General features: G+C 47.5%; 3 protein-coding genes across 4 annotated transcripts; 2 read left to right on the forward strand and 1 right to left on the reverse strand.

The window, feature by feature from the left end:
• Nucleotides 1–211: 211 nt before the first annotated feature.
• Nucleotides 212–4,574, forward strand: tbrg4 (transforming growth factor beta regulator 4). Of its 2 annotated transcripts, none has more exons than XM_076153908.1 (11): nt 212–291; nt 689–1,166; nt 1,259–1,579; nt 1,675–1,849; nt 2,034–2,191; nt 2,292–2,402; nt 2,509–2,653; nt 2,758–3,009; nt 3,149–3,260; nt 3,409–3,523; nt 4,002–4,574. In XM_076153908.1, the coding sequence occupies exons 2-11, from the start codon at nt 762–764 to the stop codon at nt 4,101–4,103; spliced, it is 1,896 nt and encodes a 631-aa protein (XP_076010023.1). In that variant the 5' UTR covers nt 212–291; nt 689–761; the 3' UTR covers nt 4,104–4,574. The 2 variants fall into 2 exon arrangements, with proteins under 2 accessions (XP_076010023.1, XP_076010024.1); XM_076153909.1 differs by having other exon boundaries at nt 743–1,166.
• An 11,926-nt stretch (nt 4,575–16,500) lies between these two features.
• nacad (NAC alpha domain containing) lies at nt 16,501–17,728 on the forward strand. The gene is made up of 4 exons (XM_076153836.1): nt 16,501–16,662; nt 16,765–16,902; nt 17,194–17,316; nt 17,629–17,728. The coding sequence occupies exons 1-4, from the start codon at nt 16,510–16,512 to the stop codon at nt 17,641–17,643; spliced, it is 429 nt and encodes a 142-aa protein (XP_076009951.1). The 5' UTR covers nt 16,501–16,509; the 3' UTR covers nt 17,644–17,728.
• Nucleotides 17,729–18,168: 440 nt separating this feature from the next.
• On the reverse strand, nt 18,169–22,645 carry glipr2l (GLI pathogenesis-related 2, like). The gene is made up of 5 exons (XM_076153947.1): nt 22,168–22,645; nt 21,386–21,494; nt 20,294–20,397; nt 19,742–19,819; nt 18,169–18,857 (listed from the first exon to the last, which is right to left on the reverse strand). The coding sequence occupies exons 1-5, from the start codon at nt 22,178–22,180 to the stop codon at nt 18,703–18,705; spliced, it is 459 nt and encodes a 152-aa protein (XP_076010062.1). The 5' UTR covers nt 22,181–22,645; the 3' UTR covers nt 18,169–18,702.
• Between the last annotated feature and the right edge of the window lie 2,550 nt (nt 22,646–25,195).

Here is a 25,195-nt window from a genome sequence, read left to right on the forward strand (position 1 = left end):
TAATTATGATGTGGACAATAGAAATAGAAAATTGGCGTTTGTACGTTTGTTGCTTATTTAGAATTTTTCCATTAATATGAACACCAGAGGATATACAAGTTGTTATTTTGTAATTAAAAACACAAATATATAATAATAGATAACAAATAAACGATCTACCGTCATATACGTCACTTCCGATATCCGGAGAAGGCGTTTTCGGATAGTCAGACTCACGTCATTGTCCCGCGACTCTCGATGACAGCCAGCTCCATGTGAACGGCTTTGGTCAAAGTTGCCTTGCAATTAAAGGTAAGTGATGAATTAATGACAGACGCGTTGATGCCGTCGGTCCGGCCGTAGTTGCTCTTCATCAGGCTGTTGTTGCTCTTCATCGGCTGCAGCTTCAAGCGCAGCGGAATGAAGCGAAGCCGGCGAGTCGCTAGTACTCACAGCGGCTCTTCCTGTGTGCGACAAGGTCAGGATTAAATGGCATCACGACACGAGCTGTATGGGGCCGGCACAGAGGCATAACAGCGATAAATATAATAATAAACATTGTATTTATGATGCACATGTGTTCCACTGTAACATTCGAGTGAGGTCGTTTTGTAAATACCTGCTTACAGGACCTGATCCCACAGAACAGGACTGATCCCCTAAATGTGTTAGTGTTTTGCCTAAGTGCTTAGTTGTCTCTGCTTCATAGGTTTGCTGTAGGATGTTGCCTCTGCCTCCTGATCTGTGAGACGCGTTTCCTCAGGTCTGTCCCGTTCGACCCGATGACCAGCCTGGTGTGCAGATGTGCCCGTCTCCTCTGCAGAGCCTCGGCCGCAGCCGCCCGCCTGCCCGTCGGGGCTGTGGCCGTGCCGGCAGAGGTGCACAGGGCTCAGGCCTGGCCGGGGGTCACGTGGAGGCTCATGTGTGACGGCAGGGCGATTGCCAGGTCGAACTTTCCATCCATGCCACCACGCACCAAGCTGACGGAGCTGCTGGAGAAGGCGGCCGCTCCAGAAGCCGTCCTGCGGGCCTGGGATGAGCACGGAGGGAACGGCAATAATGCTGGCATGGCTTTGGTGAAGTGGAATCTGTTGGTGCAGAAGAAGAAGAAGGGCAGCCCTATGTCACAGCATGTTCAGATGAATGACCCCAGACTGCAGGATATGATGGACACCATATTGAACCAGGTGAGGAAGTCAGATCAAGAGAAAGTCCAATAGAAATGCAAGAAGACTCCACTCTTCCTCTCTTTGATGGCCCTATGTTGTTTTCCTTCCAGATGCCTTCGCTTTGGAACAGCACATTGGTTTCGGTCCTGTGCGCTCTCTGGCTCATGGGCGTTCCTGACGGAGCTCCCCTGCTGGCGTCTGTGCAGACAGAGGTCCTGTGGCGAGTCCGCAGGATGACCTACAAGCAGCTGGCCTACCTGGCTGACTGGGGGGGGAACAGGGAGAAGCAGCAGGATGTGGCCATCGTGAAAGCCGCGCTGAAACACCTGGAGTTGCGCTGGACTGAAATCGCCGATGCTAAAACGGTCAGCGCCTTGTTATCACGAGGACAACGTCTGTCGCCTGCCTTGTTGGACAGACTAGAAGACAAGGTAGAACTTAAACAGTTATCACAATGCAAACTAAGCCAGACTGAAGATCTCTAAAGTGTGATCGAGCAACAGCACCACTCCTCTTTGTTTTGCAGGCGCTGGAGTTGTCAGAAAGCTTTACCGCCAAAGAAATCCGCAAAGTGTGTGTGTCCCTGGCCACTCAGAGGCGGCGCTCTGCCCCGCTGCTCCGAGCTCTGTCCTACCACCTCCTGCAGAAGCCCTCGTCAGAGCTGAGCACTGAGCTCATACTGGACATGGCCTTCTCCTACGGTAACAGAGCACAGGGAGACACTCACTCCTTTAAAGCTTTGGTTCTTTATTCAAACTGTAAGAAAATAAATCCAGATCAGACAGAAAAGCACTAGACTAATCAAGGTGGGCATAATAACTGTCTTTTAATGTTTATATGTCAGTGCAGGGCGATGTTAACAGGTTTGTGTCTGCTCCTCTCTAGGGAAACTGAACTTCCACCATTCTCAGGTCGTACAGCGGCTGGCCTCAGAGTTGTTACCCAGAGTGTCTGATCTCTCCTCTGCTGATGTCACCCGTTGTGCTAAATCTCTGGGCCTCCTCAAATGTCTCGACATCCGTCTGTTTGATGCCTTTGCTGAGGTCAGTGCTACACTCCGGCAGCTGCTGTCACTCAGGGCGTCTGCACAGGGTTTGAACCGAACGTTATGGTTGAAGTCCCCTTTCTCTTCTACCTCTGTAGCACTACACAGCCAACAGCGAGGCGTACAGCACACCTCAGCTCTGCAGTCTGCTCATGTCTTTGGCCAGACTTGGCTTCCAGCCCAGCAATGGAGAAGAGTTCTTTAGCAAGGTACTGGTACTGACCACAAAGACACGTCTGTGAACGGGCCAAAGTTCCTCCAATGCCATGTCCAGGAGTGGAACACCTTGTTGAATTGGGTTCTGTTTGTGTGCAGGTTCACTCTGCGCTGGAGGAGTCTCTCTCGGGCCTGGAGCCTTTCCTGCGCACAGATGTGGTCTGGTCTCTGTGTGTGTTACAGCAGGCCAGGCCCCATTACATCCTCCCCCTCATACAACAGGAACACACTGACAAAATCATGGGTACTTCTGCTCTTTCCTTTTGTTGTTGTTTATTGCAGAAATACTGCTAAGGCCCAGTAAGTGGCAGCGATGCTCAGCTAGAGTTTTACCTTTTCTGTGTGCAGATAACAATCCAGCTCGAGCAGAGAACTACAGGGTGAAGGTCCTCAACATGGCCGCCTCGCTTCACTTGGAGCATCCAGGTTCTCTGGAGGCCGCGGCACCGTCACCCTCCCTGATCGCCCTCTCTGTCCCACCCTTCAGCTCCCACCTCACGCCTCTACGGAACGGCCTGAGGAAGGCGTTAGAGGGTTTGGTGGATGGGAGGACAGAGGCCCTGCGCACGGGCGTAGACACTCTGTATGGGTGGACGATTGGTAAGGGGAGAAAATATGACTTGATTAGATATGATAGCATGTCTACTCTGACAGCAGCTGTTCAGTTACAAAAACATGCAGAGGACTCAGGTGTTGTATCGTTCAGTCTCAGATCTTATTTGTATGAACATGGTTACAGATGGTGAGCTGGTAGTGGATTGTGACAACAAGCCCACTGACCTTTTGAATCTCAAAGCCCCTCATCTCCTGGGCAGTGAAGGAAACCAGGATCTACCTGCTGGGGCTCACAGGTGAGTCACAGAAACACAATAACATTGTTTCCTTGCACATAAGTCAGTCAGCCTGGATTTGCTTCAACATTACTCACCTTGTGAAAGTGCTGCAGTGCGTTTGCACTTTTAACCCATCCATCTCCATTCATCTCCTCCTTTTTTCCAGACTTGCCGTCGTGGGTTGGGATTTTCACAACTTTGGGTCAAATAAAAAACACCTTCTGGGACGGTTCGACATGATGAAGAGGCATCTTCAGCTGGCTGGCTTCATCATAGTGGAGGTATGGAGAAGCTATGTGATGGGGGAGGGGGGATGAAGACTGAAGGGGCAAAGTGAAAATTGAAGTAACAAGAAATGGTAAACATTGCAAGAAACACTTTTTTGCATCTTGAGGCCGAACAAACAAAAGACTGATTACTTGAGAGCAGAGGGTCAGGTGGGTCCATCTGCAGTCTCTGGTATAAATAGAGCTCTGAGTTACCAGCGGCAGCTCTGTCTCATCTAGGCCAATCCAGGCTCGCTCTCTCATCTAGGACAATCCCCTTAACAATAGCAGCATCCTCGCCTTTCAAGTTTGCACTGCTGCAGGCTGTTTGAAATGAGCTACGACTCCTACCACAGTCTTTTTATTATGTTTCTAAATGTAAAACAGCTCCACAGCTTCTCTTTCATTCACCAAGCACTATCGAGGCATTGATTATGAGAAGGTGTGTGATGGGTGGTAATGTGTGTAAGCTCATACCTTTGTCCTCTCTCAGGTGCCGGACTGCGAGTGGCTGGAGCTGAAGACAGACTGGCAGAAACAAGCGTACCTGAAAGATAAAGTGGGGAAAGCTGTGGCTGAGGACATGGCCAAGTGAGCCGGCCAGGCGTGAAAGATAACTGCAGGATCAGCTAATTCAGAGCTGTCCCGCTCAAAGGACACACACATACAAACACACGCATACGCACCCAAGTTGACACTCTTTTCTGCAATATTGTTCAGTTGTGTCAGACCCTTCAGAGAGAAAAAAAAAATCATATTTTTGCTCTGGTTCCCTTGACAACACGTGGGGGCTTTCCCTGTTTCCATGGAGATGATGAGCAAGGGTTTTGGACCCAGAGAGGGAGAGAAACAGAAAAGTCTGTCAGGGGAAATGATGTGATTGTGTACAAAGTTGTTGTGCCTGTGACCTTGCCAGAAGTACTAAGGGTGTGTGTACGAGTAAAGACGTGCACGTATGTCCTTTATATCCTGTCAATATATTAGAAAAGAAATAAAGAATAATGAATTGTCTTTGATTGTTTGTCTCATCTTGTGTTTGAATAAATGGGTTTATCACCATATTGGTCAAACTTTTTCTTTTCTCTTGCATCAGATGAACTCTATATATGAATGCACACCCAGGGGTTTAGGGTGTGGTGTTGTGTGGTCATTATTGAGTGTGTGTGCGTGTGCGGTCATGGGTGTGATAATGACACGTCACTTCACATTTAACAGCCACATTATTGAAACACCTCTGACACACTGATGACACCAATGAGTGTGTCATCCATTTGCAAGTGTTTGCATCATGTAGCAATTAATGTGGCACTCACATCGCACTAAGTTTGGCTCAAGGAGAGGAGGGTCAGCGTTGCCCTAAAGGAAGAAGTAAACTTGGTTCAGACAAGGAGGCAGATTTGATAAGTCCAGGTGAATCTCATCTCCCTGACGACCAGACTGAACCTGACCGGCTCCTGCATGGAGGACGCCACAGGAAATGAAAGGAGCTGGTACACGGCCAAGGTAAAGTTCTTTGCTCAGCACTTTACCAACCTTTGTCCCCCTGTCCATCAAAGTCTTAAATGGAGAGCTGGCCCCCATAGCTCTGCTCTTTATCTAACTGGACACATGTTTATGTATATTTTCTCTTACTGCACACATGATGTACATGGCCACAGGTGCAGTTTGCTGGTGAGTGTCAGTCTGTGCATGTAAAGTATCGATGCACTTGTGTTTTTGTATTTTCTTAACAGCAGATACTGTGTATGTGCAAGACACATTTCCTTCGGGACAATAAAGTATCTTATCTTGTCTAACCTGAAACTAATCGCACAGGAGGAGCAGCACATTAGAAGAAAACAGAAAAATATAAGTCAGAGCAGATGAGAAAAACTAAAGTGAAACGAGGGGAAGCTAAATGCAAAGTCAAACAGAAACAGAAAGTAAGAATGGAACGCTGACGTACCTCTGAGGCACAGTGGCTACCTCCATTCATCCTGATAGCCAGGGGTTGATTGATTGATTGATTGATTGATTGATTGATTGATGACAAACAGCCTAGTCAGCACTTCCGGCACATTGGAAGTGTCTAACAAGCTTCAGATGCAGTCAGTGTGTTGAGGGAAGGCAAATGGAAAAGACTATGAAGTTTCTCCACCCCATAAGAAACAAAAGAATGAAGCTTTATTCTTTCCTGGGGCGACAACTATATTCCAAATGAAATAAATATTAAGTGAAATATATAAATCTTGGTTTTTATCCTGACACCCAGGTGCTGCTGAGCACTGAGCCCCACAGCTGGGAGGAAATTACCAGTTCACATTCTGAACACTTCTGTTAAGACTGCGAGATTCTCAGCAGCTATTCTTGTCGAGGCCAACTGGGTTGCACAGCAGCCATCAGACAATGAAGCAGTAAAGCGGCGATGACTTCTGCTGAGTTGGCACTGTATCATGGGAAATTTTGGGTTACCATAGAAACTACCATTGCTGATCATTTGGGTCAGTGCTACCGCCCCCTTTCTGCTTCTGCCTATTCCCCTCATTTTATATCTAGAAAGGCAGAAACGAGCGAGGGTGCCCGGGGAGAAACATGAGATGGAGAATAGGAACAGATCCTCTAGCTGCCCTCCAGTCTTTCTCTGTTGATTCCTGAGGGATGCAATCAGAACAGGAGCCATGCGGGGGATCATTAGCAGTATGTTTTGTAGACTGCACCATCCTGCTCCTGCCCTTTTTCTATCTATCATGCTTTCACTTGCTGTTTCTCCCCTGTCTTCCGTTTTCCTTGAAACCCCTTCGCTTGATTTTTCTGCAGTACTGATCCGGTCCTTTAAGGTTCAGGGCAGCAGTGAGAGAGCAAGTGGAAATCTGCTGACATCATCTCTCAAGGATCCAGTCATGGCTTTGCTGGGAGGGAGGAAGGGAGGGAGGGAGTAGAGGAGGGAGAGATGAGGGGGAGGGGGAGGGGGGGAGAAGGAAGGGTGGAGGGAAGCAGGAATGAGACATCAACAGAATACTGCAGCTCACTCTCAGATTCTACACTCGCTCTCCCTCTCTCTCTCACACTCACACACACACGCACTTTGAAACCCTTAAAATACACGACCGCAGCATCACCACTGTGCTGCACCAGCTCATACATACTCTCTCTCCCTCCCTCTCTCTCTGCTCTCTCTCTCTGCTCTCTCTCTCTGCTCTCGCTCTCTCTCTCTCTCTCTCCCCCTCGCTCTCGTTCTGTCTCAAACACAAACACACACACACACACAGCGGGAAGAGACACGTGCTGCAGGGAAGGATCTGAGTGTTGGGTCGCTGAGCATTCACCTCCCTCCTCCCCATCTCTCTCTCTCTCTTCCTGTCTCTCTCTCTCCGTTCACCTTGTCTGTTCCGGCTGTATGGTTTATTGTTGCGTCAGAGCCAAAGAGAGCCAGCAAGAGGAGCGATGCCGGGGGAGAGCACACACAGATCTGTCCCCGCCGAGAGCCATCCAGAGGAGACGGGGCTCCCTGGACCAGGTAGGACACTCTGGGGTTGGGGAAGGGAGAATGAGGTAATAAAGATGATGGATATCAGAGAGGGAGAGAGAGAGAGAGAGGGAGAGATAATGGGGATAGGCATAATGGCGAGGATGAGTGTGATGTAAGAGGACAAGTACAGTTGGTAGTGTTCAGATGCATTAGGATTGTTGCATAGGGGCAGGAGGAGAAAGGATGTAGAGATGGAAAGCGTGGCACAAACGTGGCTTGTATGTTTTAGACAGGTAGGGCTGCATGTGTTTGTTGACGTGCAGTCTGTGAGCTGTGATGCGGCAGCATGTTAGCCTTCTAAAGTAGATAAGCCGCATGTTGCCCCCCCCTTCCAGCTCTAAGCTATTAGCAGCCTCAGCCTCCCCCCAGAGCTGTAAACACCCAGACCACCTTCTCCCACTCCTCTCTGCTGAATCCCAGTAAACCTCAGGAAAAATCTAAGGCTCCATATGAGTTTCTAAGCCTGTCTGTCACTGCCCTCCATCCTGCCCGCATTCCCCTCAATACCCCAGCTTTGCCCCCCCGGCCCCCCCACCTCCGCCCCACCATCTTCGCCCCCCTCCCACCACCTCCCAAGTGCTGTCCCATCCCCAGACAAATCCCACGAATCATCTTCTCCAGCTGTATTGTGAGCTGTGAGGGCGAGCAGCGCGGCTCCTCCCTTCCCCCAACATGACACAGCATCATGGCAGAGCACTGCAGGAACACAAACACGGCCTCAGATAGAACTGTTGTTGTTGTCAGTTGCTGGTTGGCATAAGCTGTGGCAGTTTACATGAAGCTTTTGAGAATTAACAAAAAGGAAGGGTAAGGAGGGGAGAAAGATGGAGAGCCCACTGAGATGAGGTTAGGTCCATGCAGAAGAGACAGGTTGGGAGGGTCACATGTTGATTTGTAAAATAGGAGCGACAACATCCTCATCTGTGCCCATGTTTGGTGAAGTCTAATGTTCACTATGTCACTTGTAAACACTATATAGTAATGAGGAATAACCTCGATGGTTATTTGGAGCAAATTCTCTCTCTCAGCTCTGCTTTCTTTCTTATCTCTGTTCCTTTCCTACCGTCATCACTGCCCTGATCTGTTCTTAGGTTTGATCTTATTTTAAGCTATCTTGGCCCCAATTCCAGGAGAGGGAATTCAGAGTGCGAGATGTCAACACTCTGGCACATTGTTTTAAAAAGATAAGGAACAAAAGGCTTAGAAATCATTAGATCACTGGGGTCAGACGATGAGGAAAGGTATAGGGGGTGTCCTTCACGGTAGTAACTGAAATAGAGGCTCCCCGTGGGGAGGATAGAGCAGCACTGCAGCCTCTGTGACGCAGCTCCAGTCTGCTCAGGCTGCTGTGGCCTGCTGTTTGTACAGCAAACTGGCTCCTCAGTTTCACTGCGTTCCCCCAGAGGAGACTCAGCGAGCAGACAGCACAAAGACTGCACAAAGCCGACACATGCAGTAAACTGAGACTCGGAGCTCTGCCAACACACAACATACATCACTATTATTCAAGTTGTACATTAAGCTGTGTGTGTGTGAGTTTTTGTCTCATTGTGTACAATGTTACAATATGTTACAATACAATATGCAATCCCAATGCCAAGCACATAAAGTAGAGTAGAGTCTTTTTTATGGTGTTCGGCCTATTACAGTAGACTTTACTATAACAAACGTGTGTGTCTGTGTGTGTCTCTGATTAGTAGCAAGTTGTGAGGAGTGACTCAGCACACAAACACACCAAGAGCTTGTTATTGGAGCTGTGATCGGGCAGGGCTGCTAAGTGCTGATCTTGCATCCCCTTAGCACAGGCAGGGTGATACATCAGCAACGCAGGAGAGGCCAGAGAGGCACGCGATGTAGGAAACAGAAGGACCAAAAGAAAGAAGGAAGAAGAGGCTAGAGAAAGATTCAGGGTAGAGAAGAGTCGCACAAAGGAAAAAGATAAGATGCTACGTTTGATTTCATACAGTATATAACAGGATGGAGGAGAGGCCGGAGAGGGAGAGAGAGAAGGGAGGGAGGGGCTACAGAACAGAGTGCATTAGTAAGTGATATCTGGGTTCCTGGCAGAGTGTGTGTGTGTGTGTGTGTGTGTGTGTGTGTGTGTGTGTGTGTGTGTGTGTGTGTGTGTGTGTGTGTGTGTGTGTGTGTGTGTGTGTGTGTGTGTGTGTGTGTGTGTGTGTGTGTGTGTGTGTGTGTGTGTGTGTGTGTGTGTGTGTGTGTGTGTGTGTGTGTGTGTGTGTGTGTGTGTGTGTGTGTCCAAATTGAGCCACTTGTGTGTTACAATGGCTAATCAGCATTTGGATTGAGGTCACCATGGCAATGCCCCAGTTAAATGAGCAAATGAAGGTTCTGTTCCCTCCCTGTCAGGCTCACATTTCGCATCCTGTAGGCTGAATAAATCATGTTAATCAATCTAGCAGGACCACATACTTCCAAAAACTCCTCATCTTTGCCTCGGGTATGATGTCATATGGAAAACTACAGTATCTGGAGTTCCTTTCCACTGTCACACTTAAAAGTCGACTACTACAGACAAGCTACTACTACGACTACACTCCCTCGTTTGATCCATGACTTCTTCTTGCTTTCCAGACATGACCAGACACCCTTCTACTGACTCCACACCTAGTGACAGTGGCTCCACACCGAGTGAAAGCTGTTCCAGTCCATCCCCCAGTACTCCTCAGAAGCTTCTCCCAGCATGCACTTCTCCGTTTGGACCACGACTAGTCCGCGCTACGCCTAGCTCCTCTGCTTCACCAAGACCTCAACCTGAAGGCTCTGACCATCGCCATAACAACACACCCAGACTCTCTGGGAAGTTGGGTGGTCATGGACCTTGTGGCCGCCACATTCCTGTAAAGATGGAGAGAATCAAGGTATCAATATGTAGCATGTGTGTTGTGTTTGGGATTTAACAAAAATGTGGTAACAGAACCTTTATTGTTGTGACCATTAATATGTATGTGGACTATCTTGTTCCTAGGTCCTGACTGGCTCTGAAGTTGAGAGTGACTATAAGGAGACAGAGACCATAGACACGAGGGTGGTGATGGGTCAAGAGACTCTGCTCAAAACAACAGAGATGCAGAAAGGGAAAACCCAGAGTGTACCGAGCAGCCAGGCGATTCCCCTGCCTTTCATCCAAAGCCTCTCAGATCCTCACACACAAGAAGCAAAGGACTCCCAGCTGGAAACCAATAAGCAGGAAAGCCAAACTCCAAGCCCGCCAAACGATCAGGATGAGAAAAGAGATCCTGCACATTCCCCAGTTACACTCCCTCCCCCTTTAGTAACCCCTCTCATCCCTGCTACCCCCTCTCCCCCAGATCCAAACACAGCGGATGATAATTTGCCCGACGATGAGCAAGAGGTTCCAAACCTCTCACGAGATGAAGTGCCTTCCCCGTCTTTGTCTGAATTGCCCTGTCCAGTTGCTTTGTCGTTTTCCGAGCCAACCTGTGTTGTTGACCCATTACGAGTTGGTGTGCCCTCATGTCTCGACCCCGACCTTTACTATACTGCTCCCTCCACCCCCATCAAGATGTCTAACCGCCCCTCCCACCTTAAACATCACTCCTATCCTGGCTCTCCGGCCTGCCCTCTCTCCCCTGGCTCCCCTTCAGACAGTGAGGACCTCTGCTCCCCTCTTACTTCCCCCTCTGGCTCTTATATCACAGCAGAGGGAGGCAGCTGGGCCTCCTCTTACACTTCCTCCACCTCCCCCTCGACCTCTCCAAACTTGCTCCTTACAGAAGAAGCACAGGAAGCACCTGCATGCTTTGTGAGCTCCTTATCGGAGATTGGCGATGAAGTCGGCGAGGAAAAGGGTCGATGTGGAGCAGAGAGGGAGGAGGAGAGGCTGGGGGACTTCTGCCTTTACCACCCTGAGGGTTTTGTTGTGAATTCACGGTTAGGCGTAACAGAGACAGTTATCGTTGAGGAGGAGGAGGGCAAGCTTTCCAGAGAAACTTGTCGCCCCTGCTGGGTGACTGAGGACACATCACCTCTGAGGAGCAGCAGCAGCCGAAGCAGTGACTCCCAAGAGGATGGAGGGGAATCGGAAAGCTCTCTCTGCCCACTGGAGGAGAGAATTGCAGCAAGGGCAGAGTACTCTAGACCCATGCAGACAGGCCTGAAGCTACAGTTGGAGGCCTGTGTATCAGAGGAACATTATGGTCAGATGGATGACCACCCAGGGATGGCCTCCGCTTCCTTGACTCCAGATACGGAAAACCTGACGATGGCATCAAGCCTCAGCCCCGACTCGCCTGTCCTTCCGCTAGATGCCTTCTGCCGTGGAGCCTTTGAGGGGCTTGGACCCGGCTCCTTCATTCTCACCCAAGGAGCCTGCAATGATGAAATACCAGAGGAGGAAAGGATGATCCCCGCCTCGCTCCTCTCCTTCCCCCTCCACACAAGCCTTATCTTCAAGGCAGATTCCATGGAGATCACCCTCTTCCCCACAGAGGAAGAGAATGATATTAGAGACATGAATGACGGGAATGAACATGGGGATGTTGATGCGTATGCAGCAGGCGAGGAGGAGGCAGATGTCGAAGATGATGATGATGATGACGATGATGACGATGATGATGATGACGACGACGATGATGATGATGATGATGATGAAGATGCTGATGCTGTGGTTGAGGCAGGCGAGGAGGCTAAGGTAGAGGTGAAAGTGGTAGAAGAGGAAGTGCAGGAAGAGGCAGAGGATGAAGATGAGGATGGCAAAGGCGTGGATGAGCCAACTGAGGAGGACAGCTCTGCGTCCTTCCTTCACTCGCTCTCAGAGACGTCTATCAATGAGGGGCTGGACGAAGCCTTTTGTTTCCAAGACGATACTGACGACTCATTAGATTCTGCTTCCTATAATGGGGATGAAGATGAACGTCTGTACAGCACTGAGAGACACGCACAGACAGTTGAACCCTTGCCACTGGATGTTGTTGCTTCCACGGATATCCTCCCAGAAACTGAAAAGGACTCCAGCATTGCACTAGATCAAACAGAACCTTCACACAGAGAATTCAGTGCAGATGAGGACGTGGATCGTTCAAAACCCTGCTCTGCTTTTGAAGCCATTGCTGCCCAACCCAACAGCAGCGATAAAGAACCCAAACCGCTGGATGTCCTGACATCCTCACAACCCTGGGCAGGGTCTGAAAGGGGATTCATCTTTGGAATAGGTCAAACACAACCTTTGCACACACAACAGAGCACAGAGGGGTTAGCACATCACCAGAGACAGCCCTGTCCTTCAGAATCCATAACCGACACCAACCCAAACAGGAGAGGGAGTGAAAGTCAGATGCATACCTCTGAGTCTTCCAACCCGCCTATTCAAGCAAACACTTCAACTGTCATTCATGGTTCTCCACCTGTAAACAACTCTGCCTGTCCCTCTGCCACTGCCACTGAGTCAACAGGTCTAAATAATTCAGTTGTTGTGACAGAATCCTTGGTCTCAAAGACTGAGGAGATTGACCAGCAGAAGGATGTGGAGGTAAAACAAAGCAATGAATTTCCAGTGGAGGATTCCACAGATGCACCAGAGAGAGACTCTTTCAAACTGCTCATCAAGCCTTGTCACTCTCAGCCGGGCAGCTACAGAAATGCAGGGTCGGGAAAACCTTTCTCATCCAAACCCCTTTCCACAAACTCCAGTGCACTTGGAGGGGCCGTGGGCAGTTCCAGCATTCACAAGAAGTCTGAGGTGGAACTTCAAACGAGTGAGAGCGCCTCAGCTGAGTCTCTGAGTGTAGAGTGTAGAAGCACAGAGAGCACCAGAAACACTCTGAACATGGGTCTGACCACTGCTACAAATGATTTGAATAAGGGCGTTCTTTTTCTCTCCTGCCCTAAAGACCCCAGCCCCAACCCCAGCAATATCCCAGTCTCTGCCTCACCAGAGGTCATCTCAGACCCCACAGACAACATGGTCCTGACCCCTGAACATTGCCCCTCTGATTCTGCCCAGGAAAACCTGAGGGAAAACACCCTCACCACTGAGGAGGGGACACTGGGGGCTGTTGGATCCCCACACTCCCCATCTGCCATTTCACCCAAGAGGGAAAACTCAGAAACATTCCCAGGCAAAATGGTGGTTCCTGGAGCTGAGGCGTGGTGTGACGATGGCGTGGGGCTCGGGTTAGGTGTTGGGTTGGGATCAGAGGCCAAGTTTGGTGTTTGGGGAGCTGGGGAGTCCCTCTCCCTTTCTTTGGGGAAGACTTATGGATTTGAGGCAGGGAGCCTGTTAATAGGTGATGCAGAGGCCCAAAACACACAAACTGTTGTTCCTAACATCACCAGTGAAAACTACGACAACGTTCTGGCTTCCGTTCTCGATGAAGACGATAACAACAGTTTCTGCGGGAAGAGGGACAGGATGGCAGATGTAGAATTGGTAGAAGAGGGAGTTTCTGAGTCCAACTTGTCCCACTGGAGGTCCATTGAGGAGATTTCAGAGGCAGGCGGAGGAGAGGATGGAAGCTCCAGATTCTTTGAGGATGATGTCAACAATCTAAATCCTGACAAGGGTGGAGATAACACTGACTCACAAGAACAGGAGAGTTGGAAGAAATCTGACAACAACACTGACTCTGCCTTCAGCTCCCTGGCAGTGGGTGTGTGTGGAAGTTTGAATGCCCTGTCAGAGGAGGTGAGGCCGCAGAGTACGAGTATCCCTGTGAGAGACTCTGTATCTAATATTCCACTCGATGAGACGCCATCTCAAGCCTCTGACGACTCCATAAACCAGACAGCTGACACAAGACAGGCTCTGTCCTCCAAAGAAAGTCCCTGTAGCATCCCGGTGCCATTAGGTGAAACTCACGTGGACGCACCTACAGCAGAGCAACCTAGGACCGACTTACAATGTCAAGATACCCCAGGAAGCCAGACAATCGATGCTGAGTGCAATACAACACTTTCTCTGCTGCAAGGATCATTCGGTTCTTTTACTCCTAAATGCAAATACAGTGAATGCAGACCAGGTAGAGGGTTTAAAGGTCCTCCTCAAGCAGTTTGTAAAGACAAGGTGGAGAATACTGCTTCTCAGTCAAAACCAGAGGTGACGCAGTGTTGGAATGAAGGCCAAAGAAAAGGGGATGTCAGTCCTGTGACTGCAAGACTTGCTGACCAACCAAAGACTAATGATGCCTTTAAAGGAGAGCAGTGTGTTGTTTGTAACTCAGGAGAAGAAGATGGGGAAGACGAAGCAGAAAAGAAAGTGAAAGAGAGGGGCGAAGAGAATGAAAACTCCCCTATAATCTCTGCACAGTGTTGCCAAGACCATTCTGCAAGTCACACTCCGGAGGGAGAAGTTTGCACAGATAAACCTCTTGCTGCTAAGAAAGGGAGGAGAGGGAGGCAGAACAAACACAGGGCTTCCCAGTTTGGCGGACATGATGACTCTGGGCCTAAATTGTTTGATCATCCAAAGAAACCTATTCCATTAAATCCCAAAGCAGATGGGGGGTCAAAAGGGCTCTCAGGCACTTCTGAAATTAAGACCGGGGGGGATAAGAGCCCAACTTCTGACGTCCACATTCGTGGCCATGGACAGTGCAACAACCGTTCCCCAGGTAACCCCAGAGTTGCTGTGGCAGTATCTCAGGATACGACAGAGAAACAGGGGGTGCTTGATAACAGGCCACTATCTGATAGTCACAGAGGAAGCACAGACGACTCCACTGACAACAATCTACAGAGTGGCCACATCTCACCTTCCCAGGGCAGCGAATTAAATTCTGCATCTCCTCTTTCCTTCTCCTCCCCTTTCCTCTGTGCTACAACGCAGGCAGAAGACGATCTTACCACACCTGTGCAGGAATCCCAGCCACTTCTTCCCTTAGTCCAGCCGCAGTCCCCGCTGTCCATGTCCCACACCAACTCTGCCCTCTGCTATACCTCCCCTACAATCCAGCAACCCCCTGTGCCCCAACTTTGCCCTAGCAGCACCATTCACGAGGCCACCATTGGCCTTTCTGCACCAGTCACATCTGTCAGAAGTGTCCCATCTTCACCATCCTCCCCCACAGCCGTGCTTAGCCTGTCCCAGCCCACTCAGGAGTCATTGTCACCTGGGTCGGAAGCTCCAAATTTAGCATCTGTTGCAGAATCTTTCTCCCTTACCCATTCCCAGTCCCGCTCACAAACGCAGCCTAATCTCAACATCCAGCCTCATAAACAAACCAAGCAAGATCACACATGGAGCACACAAGACAGAGGCAGGGGTGAGTACATCTAAATTAATCTATCCCATCCTGCAACAGCACAAAATGAATCCTGACAATTTCACGGTTGATATTTTTGGTAATAAGCTACAGAAATGTGAGACAGTGTAATTCCAGTCAACTACAGCAATGTCATCTGTGAACGTTTATGTCTATAAGGTCCCAAACAAGCAGAGGAGGACACAGGCAGTGAGGATGACGGTGACCTGCCTCACCATGATCACAGAGTTGCAGTCAACAGAAATGGATCCATGCATAAAGACTCTGTTCCATCCAGTCACATGGAAATCCAGCCTTTCTCTGCCAGCCAGTTAACAGGCAGGCAGCAACTTTGTCCAATCAGTCACCACCACAAGATTTCAGAAGACATCAACCTAGCCTTCAAAAACAATTGTAAGTTGTTCACCCTGACAGACGAGTGCCCTACATGTCTGTCCTTCTCTTCCAGCCTCTGTGCCTTTGTGTGTGCAGCACAGTCAGTGTACTGTACCATTACTGCACCACCAGACAGGAAAGAATAGTTTAAAGTAATGTTTTGATGAATGACAGCACGATAGACACATAAAACTGTAGAATACACTTCCCCTCTTGAATTATCGTTAACTACCACCCAGTATTCTCGTTGATTTTAGCTGACACATTGCATGTGATGGAAAAAAGATATTGCGTGGAGTTATAAATACATTTCTATTCCATCAGCTAATGAAATTCCCCGTTGTTGATTAGATGAGCTGTTGTTCTTTTTTCATAATGAACATGCTCATTAGCATAGCACTAATGAGGTAGGCTCACTAATGCTCCCATTACTTCTACTGTGATCATTAGTTACTATGGTAATAAAGGAATATGCAGTTCACATGCTTGTGCGTTGCATATGTTGTTGTGTAGTGGGATCCTGCAATGAGTCGGAGAGTGAAGGGTCAGTGCCTGAGCTGGAGGAGCCCGAGCCACTCAGACCCTCAGAGCCTCAGGTGAGTGGACGGCACAGAGGATGGGGAGAAAGTCACAATTCTAAACAACAACATACTCGCATTACCCAGGCTATCCTGCCTAGTAATAGATGATGATATTGGTCTTTCTCTCTTTCAGTCTCTCTCCCCTGCAGATGATGGGCTGAATAGACCCAAACAGAGCCGCAGTGAGAAAAAAGCCAGAAAGGTCAGAGGGATTAAGAATTAATCACAAAACCTGACTGTCACTCCTAAAGTTTTGTTTTCTTCTGTGTGTCTGATCTGCTGCTGCCTGTGCACCGTATGCAGGCCATGTCTAAGCTGGGCCTGAAGCCGGTCCATGGTGTGACCAGGATCACCATCAGGAAGTCCAAGAGTATCCTGTTTGTCATCAGCAGACCAGACGTGTTCAAAAGCCCCGCATCAGACATTTACATCGTGTTTGGAGAGGCCAAGGTCACCTTCGTTCTTTCTTTCTTTCTTTCTTTCTTTCTTTCTTTCTTTCTTTCTTTCCTTCGTCAATGTAAGCTTATTGCATTGTCTTACTTCTCTTCTCAGATCGAAGATCTATCTCAGCAGGCTCACAAGGCAGCAGCAGAAAAGTTCAAGGTGCCTGTGACCTCTTCTCCTTTGGTCCCACCTGTCCCCCCCAGCCTCACCATCAAGGAGGAGAGCGAGGACGAGGAGGAGGGAGAGGTATATTCTGTCACAGCTGATGTTTATGAACACAAATGACTGTCAATGTATTCTAACTGCTCTTTGTCTTTCTGTCTTTCTGTTGGTGTGTGTGTGTGTGTGTGTGTGTGTGTGTGTGTGTGTGTGTGTGTGTGTGTGTGTGTGTGTGTGTGTGTGTGTGTGTGTGTGTGTGTGTGTGTGTGTGTGTGTGTGTGTGTGTGTGTGTGTGTGTGTGTGTGTGTGTGTGTGTGTGTGTGTGTGTGTGTGTGTGTGTGTGTGTGTGTGTGTGTGTGTGTGTGTGTGTGTGATCAGGTGGATGAGGGAGGTCTCGAGCAGAGGGACATTGAGCTGGTGATGGCTCAGGCCAATGTGTCACGAGCCAAGGCTGTCCGTGCACTGAAACACAACAAGAATGACATTGTGAATGCTATCATGGTGAGGACGGAAGGGAGGGAGGGAGGGAGGGGCAGATGGTCAACAAAGTAATGAGTCATAGTCACAGTGAGGGCAGAGGAGGAAGAGCAGAGGACAAGTGAGCAATGTCTTCAATGCTGCAGGTCATGATTGTGGCGTCATATCCACTAGGTGGCAGCAACGACTCACACTGAGCTTCAGTGTTGACGCACTTTACTCACTGGTGTTATTGTAGTAAAGCAGATTAATATGGCATCCACTGTGCGCTCACTCTAACTTTCCTCTCTTTGTTCCCTCTTTATATCTACTCTGTCTTTCTTTCCCTCCTTGTAGGAGCTGACCATGTGAACGGAGAGGGGAATCTGAACCTGACCCCCCCACTCCCATCCCCGTACAGCCTCTAAAGCCTAAATGCCACTGACTCTTCTGTATCGCTGCTATGTTGCATCCCTCCTATCTGCTAAATAAAGTCTCTTAGAATGTCGGCTTTGTCTGCATTAAAACATTTGTTTAACTGAAGAGAACGCTGTAGGTTTGGTCTTAATCGTTTCAACAGGGGAGGAGGATGTGAAACTAAATGACTCAACTTTCTCAAGAATTCTCAACAAACATATTGCCAAACCCAACCTTGGAATTAACCGTTAATGGGAGAGCTATTAAAGAAACATTGTAGGTACATTAAGCTGCTAAAATCTGTTTTGGGACCCACATTTTTTATGCAAGTTCTGTTTTAAGTTCAATATGCAGACTTTCAATAGCCTTTAGAGAAAAACCTTAATGTCTAAAAATGTAATTTAACTTGACATTCCTCAGTAATGCTTCCCCTTAATTGGCAAACGTGTCATTTTAAGAGATGCAAATACATTTCTGACAATCAGTTGTCTTTATTGTACAAAACTGAAATGCACACCAAGCATGCTGAATCATCAACTTCACATTACAAGCAAAGGTCCCACATGTCAATATTTCTTCCCCTTTCCTTGTACAGGATTTGTTCCCAGTCTTACACAAATAGAGATATTATTGTTGCTCTAGTTTATTTCACTGTAGGAATGTATTAGTCTTCGTTAACTGAAATGTACGAGTCGGAATACTGGCAAGCACGATGCAAACGACCGTAAAGATCAAAATACGCATCCAGTCACAGGAAACGGTGGATCAGGTGTGTTAGCGATGTCAAACAGTAGTGTTTCTTTCCTTCTAAATGTCACACAAGGGTGCCTTACGTAAGATGCAACATGTACTTGCATCTTCCAAGCTCTTTACAGGGGCGAGAAGCGGCGCTCTCCTGAGTGTTCAATATAGATGTGCAACCTTCAATCCTGCCTGGAAAATGGAATGAATGTCTTTATTCTCAACTCAAGTCTTGGGCCAGTTTTAAAATATATTTCAAGAGAGTAAAGTGGTCTAAGATGGGAGGACATTGTTCTCAAAGTGGCCCTGGTTGGTGATGTTCCCAGCTGGAGAGTATCTCGCCACCACAAAGGAAGAGCCATCTGAAGCGATGGCCTTTCCGACACCCAGCTTTGTAGTGCTCTTCCACACCATCGCTGTGAAGTGGCCTGTACACAGAGAGGACAGAGAGATGGAATTAAAGGTGGTGGAAAGTAGAAAAGGCAGTGTGAGAGAGAGAGAGACAGGCGGACACGCTGTGAGGACGCAGTGGAGGATAAGTGCACCCATAGTCCTCCATTCCTCTAAATATTTACAGACAAAGGAATGTGATTTCCCCTCACCCAGTCTCAAATGTCCCATTTCTCCCTGTACACTCATTCTTTTAGTTAGGAGACTAAATGAGTAAGTATGAATCACAGGGTAAAGCTGCTATCAGTGATCTGGTCCCACGTGGGACTGGGTTGAAATGTCTCACAAGTAATCCTGCTGTGGGCTGAATCTGCAGAGGAACATCTGGAGGAATTAAGACCTGACTGGGTGTGACACAGAGGACTTTCCATCAGTTCCCTCACGAGCTCTCACTGAGTCAGACAGTCGCACACTGAGATGCGATCAATGCGAGAGCAGCAACAACAGCAACAGCGACTGTGCCTGGGCAACCGTGACACTGATACACAGAAAGTGAAGCAGCAGACGAGACGAATAAATAGATTCAAACAGAAAGAGAGAGAAGAAAAGACAAGCCGAGGCGATATGACAGCTGGGTGGGAGGTTGCTGCGATCAATGTCTCTCAGTGGAATCATATTATTGATGTAGTGGAGTTGTACTGATGCACTGATAATGTTGCAATTAAGCACAATGTTTCATGTCTAACTTTCCATACATTTGACATATTGTGACATGCTATGTATTCCTACATTTGTGAAAACACATCCCCACCATTTTATCCAGAAGTGTTATTTATAGAAGAGATTTGATATTCATGAAATATTGAGAAAAAGAGGGTTGACACAACGCTGTAAATGTTGCACGCTGTTGCATATGTCTTACCAGTGCCAGAGGAGAATCCGGGGCGGTTGAAGTTGTACTGTTTCACTTCATCATACCAGCGGTCTGCCACATCCTTCCCTGCATGTGCACAACACAGAGCCACTCCAAGTCAAGGGACATGCACAGGCACATGTTGATCAGAATGGTTACAAAGCCTTTTACAGCACAAAAAGCACCCCGAAGCAGCAAAAACCCCCTTTGAGGCACATTTGTTTAACAAGACTACAGGGTGCACTTTTTGTCACCCAGTGCTTATAGTAAGGGAGTTTTTTTTAATTAATCACACCATCCTGCACCGACATATTTCTGCAGTGAGTCATGGTCTGTGAGCTCTCGCACAGTGTGAAGCGGGAAAAATAGATCCCAGCTGTTCTCTCGGCGGGACAGACGGTCAGTTAGGAACCTCGACTGTTACATTTAACTTAACAAAGTTTAAACTAGGAGGCATGCGTCACATCAGACCTGTTTCATCATCGGTGCGGAGAATGTCATGGTGCATACATACATACACGGATGACATGTGTGTGTGTGTGTGAGTGTGTGTGTGTGTACCTGATTGGTCGTAGGAGGCCCAAGCCAGGTTTTCCCCACAGCTCCCTCTACTGGACTCCACACTGTGCTTCAGGATCCTTGTGCTGGCCAGGCTTTCTGCATATCTACACAAACAGAAATGGGTGGATGAACTCTTAAACCATCTTCTCCTCTGTGGATCTGCTGTTTAGTTTACAGCTCAGCACCACTGAAACTGTAGCATTCCTAAAACTCCTACTTTCAAAAAAGCTGCTGTACCGAAGCTCAAACACCTGAAATGCACAAATGCAGCAACATTTCAGTTATATTCAAGCTACAATGGGCTTAGCACAGGCCGATATCTGCATAAAAGGCTCAAAAGACACAAACTGAACTTCAGCTGGGTACAGGATGGCTTTGTAGCATCGCTTTCAGCAGAGCTCTGGCAAAATATCGTTTTGTTTACTGGATGAAGGTCTAAAGTTTACTTCAATGCATCATACAGCAAGCCAACTGAGTGAGTTGCGCAATCCCCAAAGGTGTCTTTACAGTTGACACAGAGGGAGAGGCGCAGCAACACATTCCTGCTATTCTTCTTTTATTCCATATGAGATCTCCCATCCTTGTATTTTAATTACAGATCATAATTCATAGCTTTTCATTGGTGTCTCTCCCGTATGTGGGTTTGTATATTACCGGGCTTTGGAATTAAACATCAGGCGTCTCCTAATTAAAGCTCACGATAACTGATTGAATCTCAACTGCAGCTTCAGTCAGCAGCATCACATTCTATGTAATAACATCTGTGAGTTTGTTTTGTAATCATGATGTGAAAAAAGTCTGCTGGAGATATGCAAAGAAAACTAATTAGTCAAACGACGAAATGCTGACTCTGTTATTTAAAAAATCTTTATAGTCTAATTAATAGGAACAAATTGTCACCATAACTACCAGGCCTGATCAAATTGAAAACAATGCAGCACTCTGATAGCACATTGTGTTTCGGTGGCTATTAAATTTGACAGGCAAGGCTTGAGACTGTCAGTGTAATTCTGAACAACTTGACAATGACTGGTATTTGTAGTCTTTGCTAATTAGGTTTCTAATTTGATGTGTGTGTGTGTGTTAACTCACCGAGCCGCCTCTCTGCTCAGCTCGCTGCTCAGCTTCAGAGGAGGTGCCTGGTGTTTCTTCCTGTACTCATTATGGCACCGCAGCACCTCTTCAGCAAACTGCTTTGAGGCTGCGGAGACGAGGAGGAGGAGGAGGAGGAGGAGGAGGAGGAGTAGAAGAGAGAAAGGCTCAGACGTGATGATGCAATGTAAAGGCTCATGTGTGAATATTTTACTTTCACGCTACACATTTGAGTTAGAGAGCTGAGAGGTGACATCAGACTGCTCAGTGATGGATGAAGAGGAGAACACGTCATCGGCATCAGGCCCGTCTGCCCCGTGCCTGTCACTCACTGGCCTTTTCACAATATCTCAAGCACTCACACAATAGGCATATTCAGCACACACAAACACCCACACACACACACACACACACACACACACACACACCAGTCCTGTATGACAGCCCGCATCTGCCCACATCTTGTTGCAAAACAAAGCTTAACTAATAGCGGGTTAAAGTGCTTTGGAGAACTGGCTTTGAGCGCTATTAGGGAATAAACGGGGAAAAATCGAACAATTATTTTCCTTGATGTCTTTTCCTATTCCCAATTCCCCAGCTTGCCTGGCTCACAAACACATACAAATACAAGCACACACACACACACACACACACACACACACACACACACACACACACACACACACACACACACACATACACAGCTACCCGAGGCTATGTTCTGACTCAGGCCAAATTGATACAATCAGAGTTAAAGTTCTTAGAGTGCAGTTTCCACTTACCTGACTTTCCCATGGTGCTGACACAGGAAGCCTTCTATAAGATCAGTAATAAGCACAGCAGCAGTGGTGAAAAACAAGCCTCTCCTCTCCCTTCTCTGTTTCCCTGCCTCTCTGGGTTCCTTGCTCCCTCTCTCCTTCTCCTTTTAGCCCCGTCTCTCTCACACTGAGGCTTTAAAGCAGCTGCCTGTGGGCTTTTATTTTTGGGCCTCTCCTTCAATTCCACTCTCATTCAAACTTTGGCTTCAAGGCAGTTTTGCAGTATTCCCCTAAAGCTCTTAACTACTCTCGAAACTAAGTAAAACCTCACGCAGCGTTCTTCTTCTTCCTCAAATCTGAATGTCTTCCTCTTCCTTCACTGCAGCTGCCCCTGACTGCTCTCTTGCAGACACACACACACACACCTCCACACCACAATCAGTCTCCTATCTTGCTGGTGCACATGAGCACACACCCACGTAGTCTCTTTACATTCCTACAAATGAGAGGGGAGCCCTTGTAGACTTAAGTCTAGTGACATCATCTTTGTGAGACACATGCCCATATATGGCTCTCAGATTCTCATATGCTCCAAGTTGGTAGCCAGGGAGAATGTTTCCCTTAGCAACATTAGATGGGTCAGTGGTTTTTTCCCACAGTGACACAGCATTGCACTGGAAAGAGCTACAACAACAGCAAACATTGAGACAGACCGACCCAACCTGTATCAACATGCTGCACGCTGCTGCCTCTGTTTTATTGACTTGACTTGTATTGACCCATCTCCATTTCAATCTGGATCAACAAGTTTTCCTGCGTTTTGAATGACTCACTGTCACTTAACCTCCATTCTGAGCGAGCATGAAAGATTGATGATTACATAATTTCTGAACACTTCTTGAAGTTGACACACGCGGAGAGGAGGGGGGGCGTCGTCGCAGAACAGCAAACATCAATAGGTGTGAGATTTCTGCTGCTTGTTTTACACGGGTTACGTACACAACCCTCATCTGTCAATCAGAGTTAATCTGGAAGCCATTGTCCTTTATATTGATGGTGCTCTGATGGAGGACTTAAATGTTTAACAGTAGAATGCTGTGATTCTGATTCTGTGGTTACAATCCCATGACATTTTGCACTATTTATTCTCTATTTATTAATTTCTTTCCTGTATTTTTAGATTATTCTGTATATATTATAGTACATTTGTGCACTTCTGGTTGGATGCTAACTGCATTTCATTGGCTTGTGTCTGTAATTTGCTCAATGACAATAACGTTGAATCTTATCTAATTTAATCTGATCCAATGAAGGTGAATGAAGTCCAGGTAAATAAACATAAACCAAACTCCAACCCGATTTACTGTCTGTAATGTAGGTCAGCGACACATTATTCACTTTTGTACTGTTCTCAAGGCGTGGCTGCTGTATAATCCAAAACCTGCTTCACAAGTGAGCCATACTAAGTTCATACCAGTCAGTCTTATGCCTCAGATCTACAGAGATGTAACAACATCTCATAAAAGTCTCATAACAGTCTCATTATTTGTGTTTCACTTACACAGATTATATAAACGAGTGAATACTTATGAACTGGATTTAACTTGCACTTAAAGCAGGGACAGACTACAGAGTGATGCATTGTGGGGCTGGAACATCCTAAAGCGATCATTTAAGGGTAATTACATCATCTGCCACCAGGTGGGACTGTAAGCAAAGACACAGAAGAGGGATGCCGACGTACTATTAGTCACGCTAAGTGCAACCAATGACATTTGGGTTTAATCATATGAGTGGACATGATGGGATTCATGTGAAAAGTCGAGCCACTTGATTTCTCATTAGCTGGATTGTGCTATCTTTACAAATTGATTTCCTCCTTGTCTGTTCTTACCATCTGCATGGTGATGGGACTGGACAGCTGGAAGGAGACATTTACATAGAGGTCTCAAGACACTACAGCTATACATCTTAATTCATACTAATTGAGATAGCTGCTGTGTGTGTGTGTGTGTGTGTGTGTGTGTGTGTGTGTGTGTGTGTGTGTGTGTGTGCGCGTGTGTGTGTGTGCATATGTGTGTGTGTGTGGTATGAGGGTTGGTGTTGTGATTTATAGAGAGAGACGCTTTTAGAGGGACAGTAGAGACATTGATCTATGTAGATAGTACATCATTTATCTCTGCACATTGGCTATATCTGCTGTACTTATTGCTTGGCTCCCCTCCCTGTCAGCTGCCACATCATTCCTTCTCCTTTCCTCTCCTCCTCATCACTCTTCCCCCGTCTCTCATTCTCACCTTCCCTCCAATCTGTAATTCTCGTTTTTTTTCTCTCTTTTCCCCGAAACCCCCTGATGAAAACCTTCCAGCGGATCTCTTAGAAAAAAGAAACACGGCATTCTTCCTGGGACAGAAATAATTTTCCACTCCTGTCATGACTCCAACCAGGTGGATTTATGGCAACAGAAATGTGAAATAACTCTAACTGGGGCTGTAAGTGCACTTAGTTGCATATAATTCCTCTTTAGCGGTCCCAGGAGGAAGGTGAGGACTTTTTAATAACTCCTTCCATTCACCTCCATCCTCATTAGACCATCTTGTTGAGTGGATATGGAGAGATCTACTGTGGGGCTGTTGAGAGGATTGATCTCAGCTGAGAGTGAGAGAAATGAGGGGGCTGCACTTTTTCTGGGGAGTTGTTGGAAGCTCTCTCCAGAGTTCTGCTCCAGAATTTGACACATCAAGAAGCCTTTTATGATGCTATTAGTGCAACTGCTCCACCGAGGACAAATGATTCTGCGGGTTAAGAGGAGTTAATTACCTGCCAATCAAACCTCATCAAGACGCCTCTACGGATGAGGCTCTATACAAATCTCATCATATTTACAGAGCCTTCAATTAAGCTGCTACAGGCGAGCGGAGGAAACCTGGAGAGGAGAAGAGTGACAGGACGAGCGGAGGGCGGGGCGGGGTGGAGGCGAGAAAGGAAGACATAGAGGGAGACAGAGACAGTAAGGAGAGCTGGCTGACTCCTGTCTGACACTAAGCAGTAG

This window comes from Genypterus blacodes, unplaced genomic scaffold, assembly GCF_046128005.1.
Source record: "Genypterus blacodes isolate CSIRO-AG114 ecotype Tasmania unplaced genomic scaffold, CSIRO-AGI_Gbla_v1 ptg000059l_1, whole genome shotgun sequence".
In the NCBI taxonomy this organism is placed as follows: domain Eukaryota; kingdom Metazoa; phylum Chordata; class Actinopteri; order Ophidiiformes; family Ophidiidae; genus Genypterus; species Genypterus blacodes.

What these genes read in the sequence shown, in the direction of transcription:
- tbrg4 (XM_076153908.1), top strand. Translation starts at nt 762, where the DNA reads ATGACCAGCCTGGTGTGCAGATGTGCCCGTCTCCTCTGCAGAGCCTCG. An exon ending in TGGACAGACTAGAAGACAAG is followed by an intron (nt 1,580 to 1,674) that starts GTAGAACTTAAA and finishes TTTGTTTTGCAG; the next exon opens with GCGCTGGAGTTGTCAGAAAG. An exon ending in GAGAAGAGTTCTTTAGCAAG is followed by an intron (nt 2,403 to 2,508) that starts GTACTGGTACTG and finishes GTTTGTGTGCAG; the next exon opens with GTTCACTCTGCGCTGGAGGA.
- nacad (XM_076153836.1), top strand. Translation starts at nt 16,510, where the DNA reads ATGCAGGCCATGTCTAAGCTGGGCCTGAAGCCGGTCCATGGTGTGACC. An exon ending in TCGTGTTTGGAGAGGCCAAG is followed by an intron (nt 16,663 to 16,764) that starts GTCACCTTCGTT and finishes TTCTCTTCTCAG; the next exon opens with ATCGAAGATCTATCTCAGCA. An exon ending in AGGACGAGGAGGAGGGAGAG is followed by an intron (nt 16,903 to 17,193) that starts GTATATTCTGTC and finishes GTGTGTGATCAG; the next exon opens with GTGGATGAGGGAGGTCTCGA.
- glipr2l (XM_076153947.1), bottom strand. An exon ending in CTGAGCAGAGAGGCGGCTCG is followed by an intron (nt 20,398 to 21,385) that starts GTGAGTTAACAC and finishes CTGTTTGTGTAG; the next exon opens with ATATGCAGAAAGCCTGGCCA. An exon ending in CGGATTCTCCTCTGGCACTG is followed by an intron (nt 18,858 to 19,741) that starts GTAAGACATATG and finishes CTCTGTGTACAG; the next exon opens with GCCACTTCACAGCGATGGTG.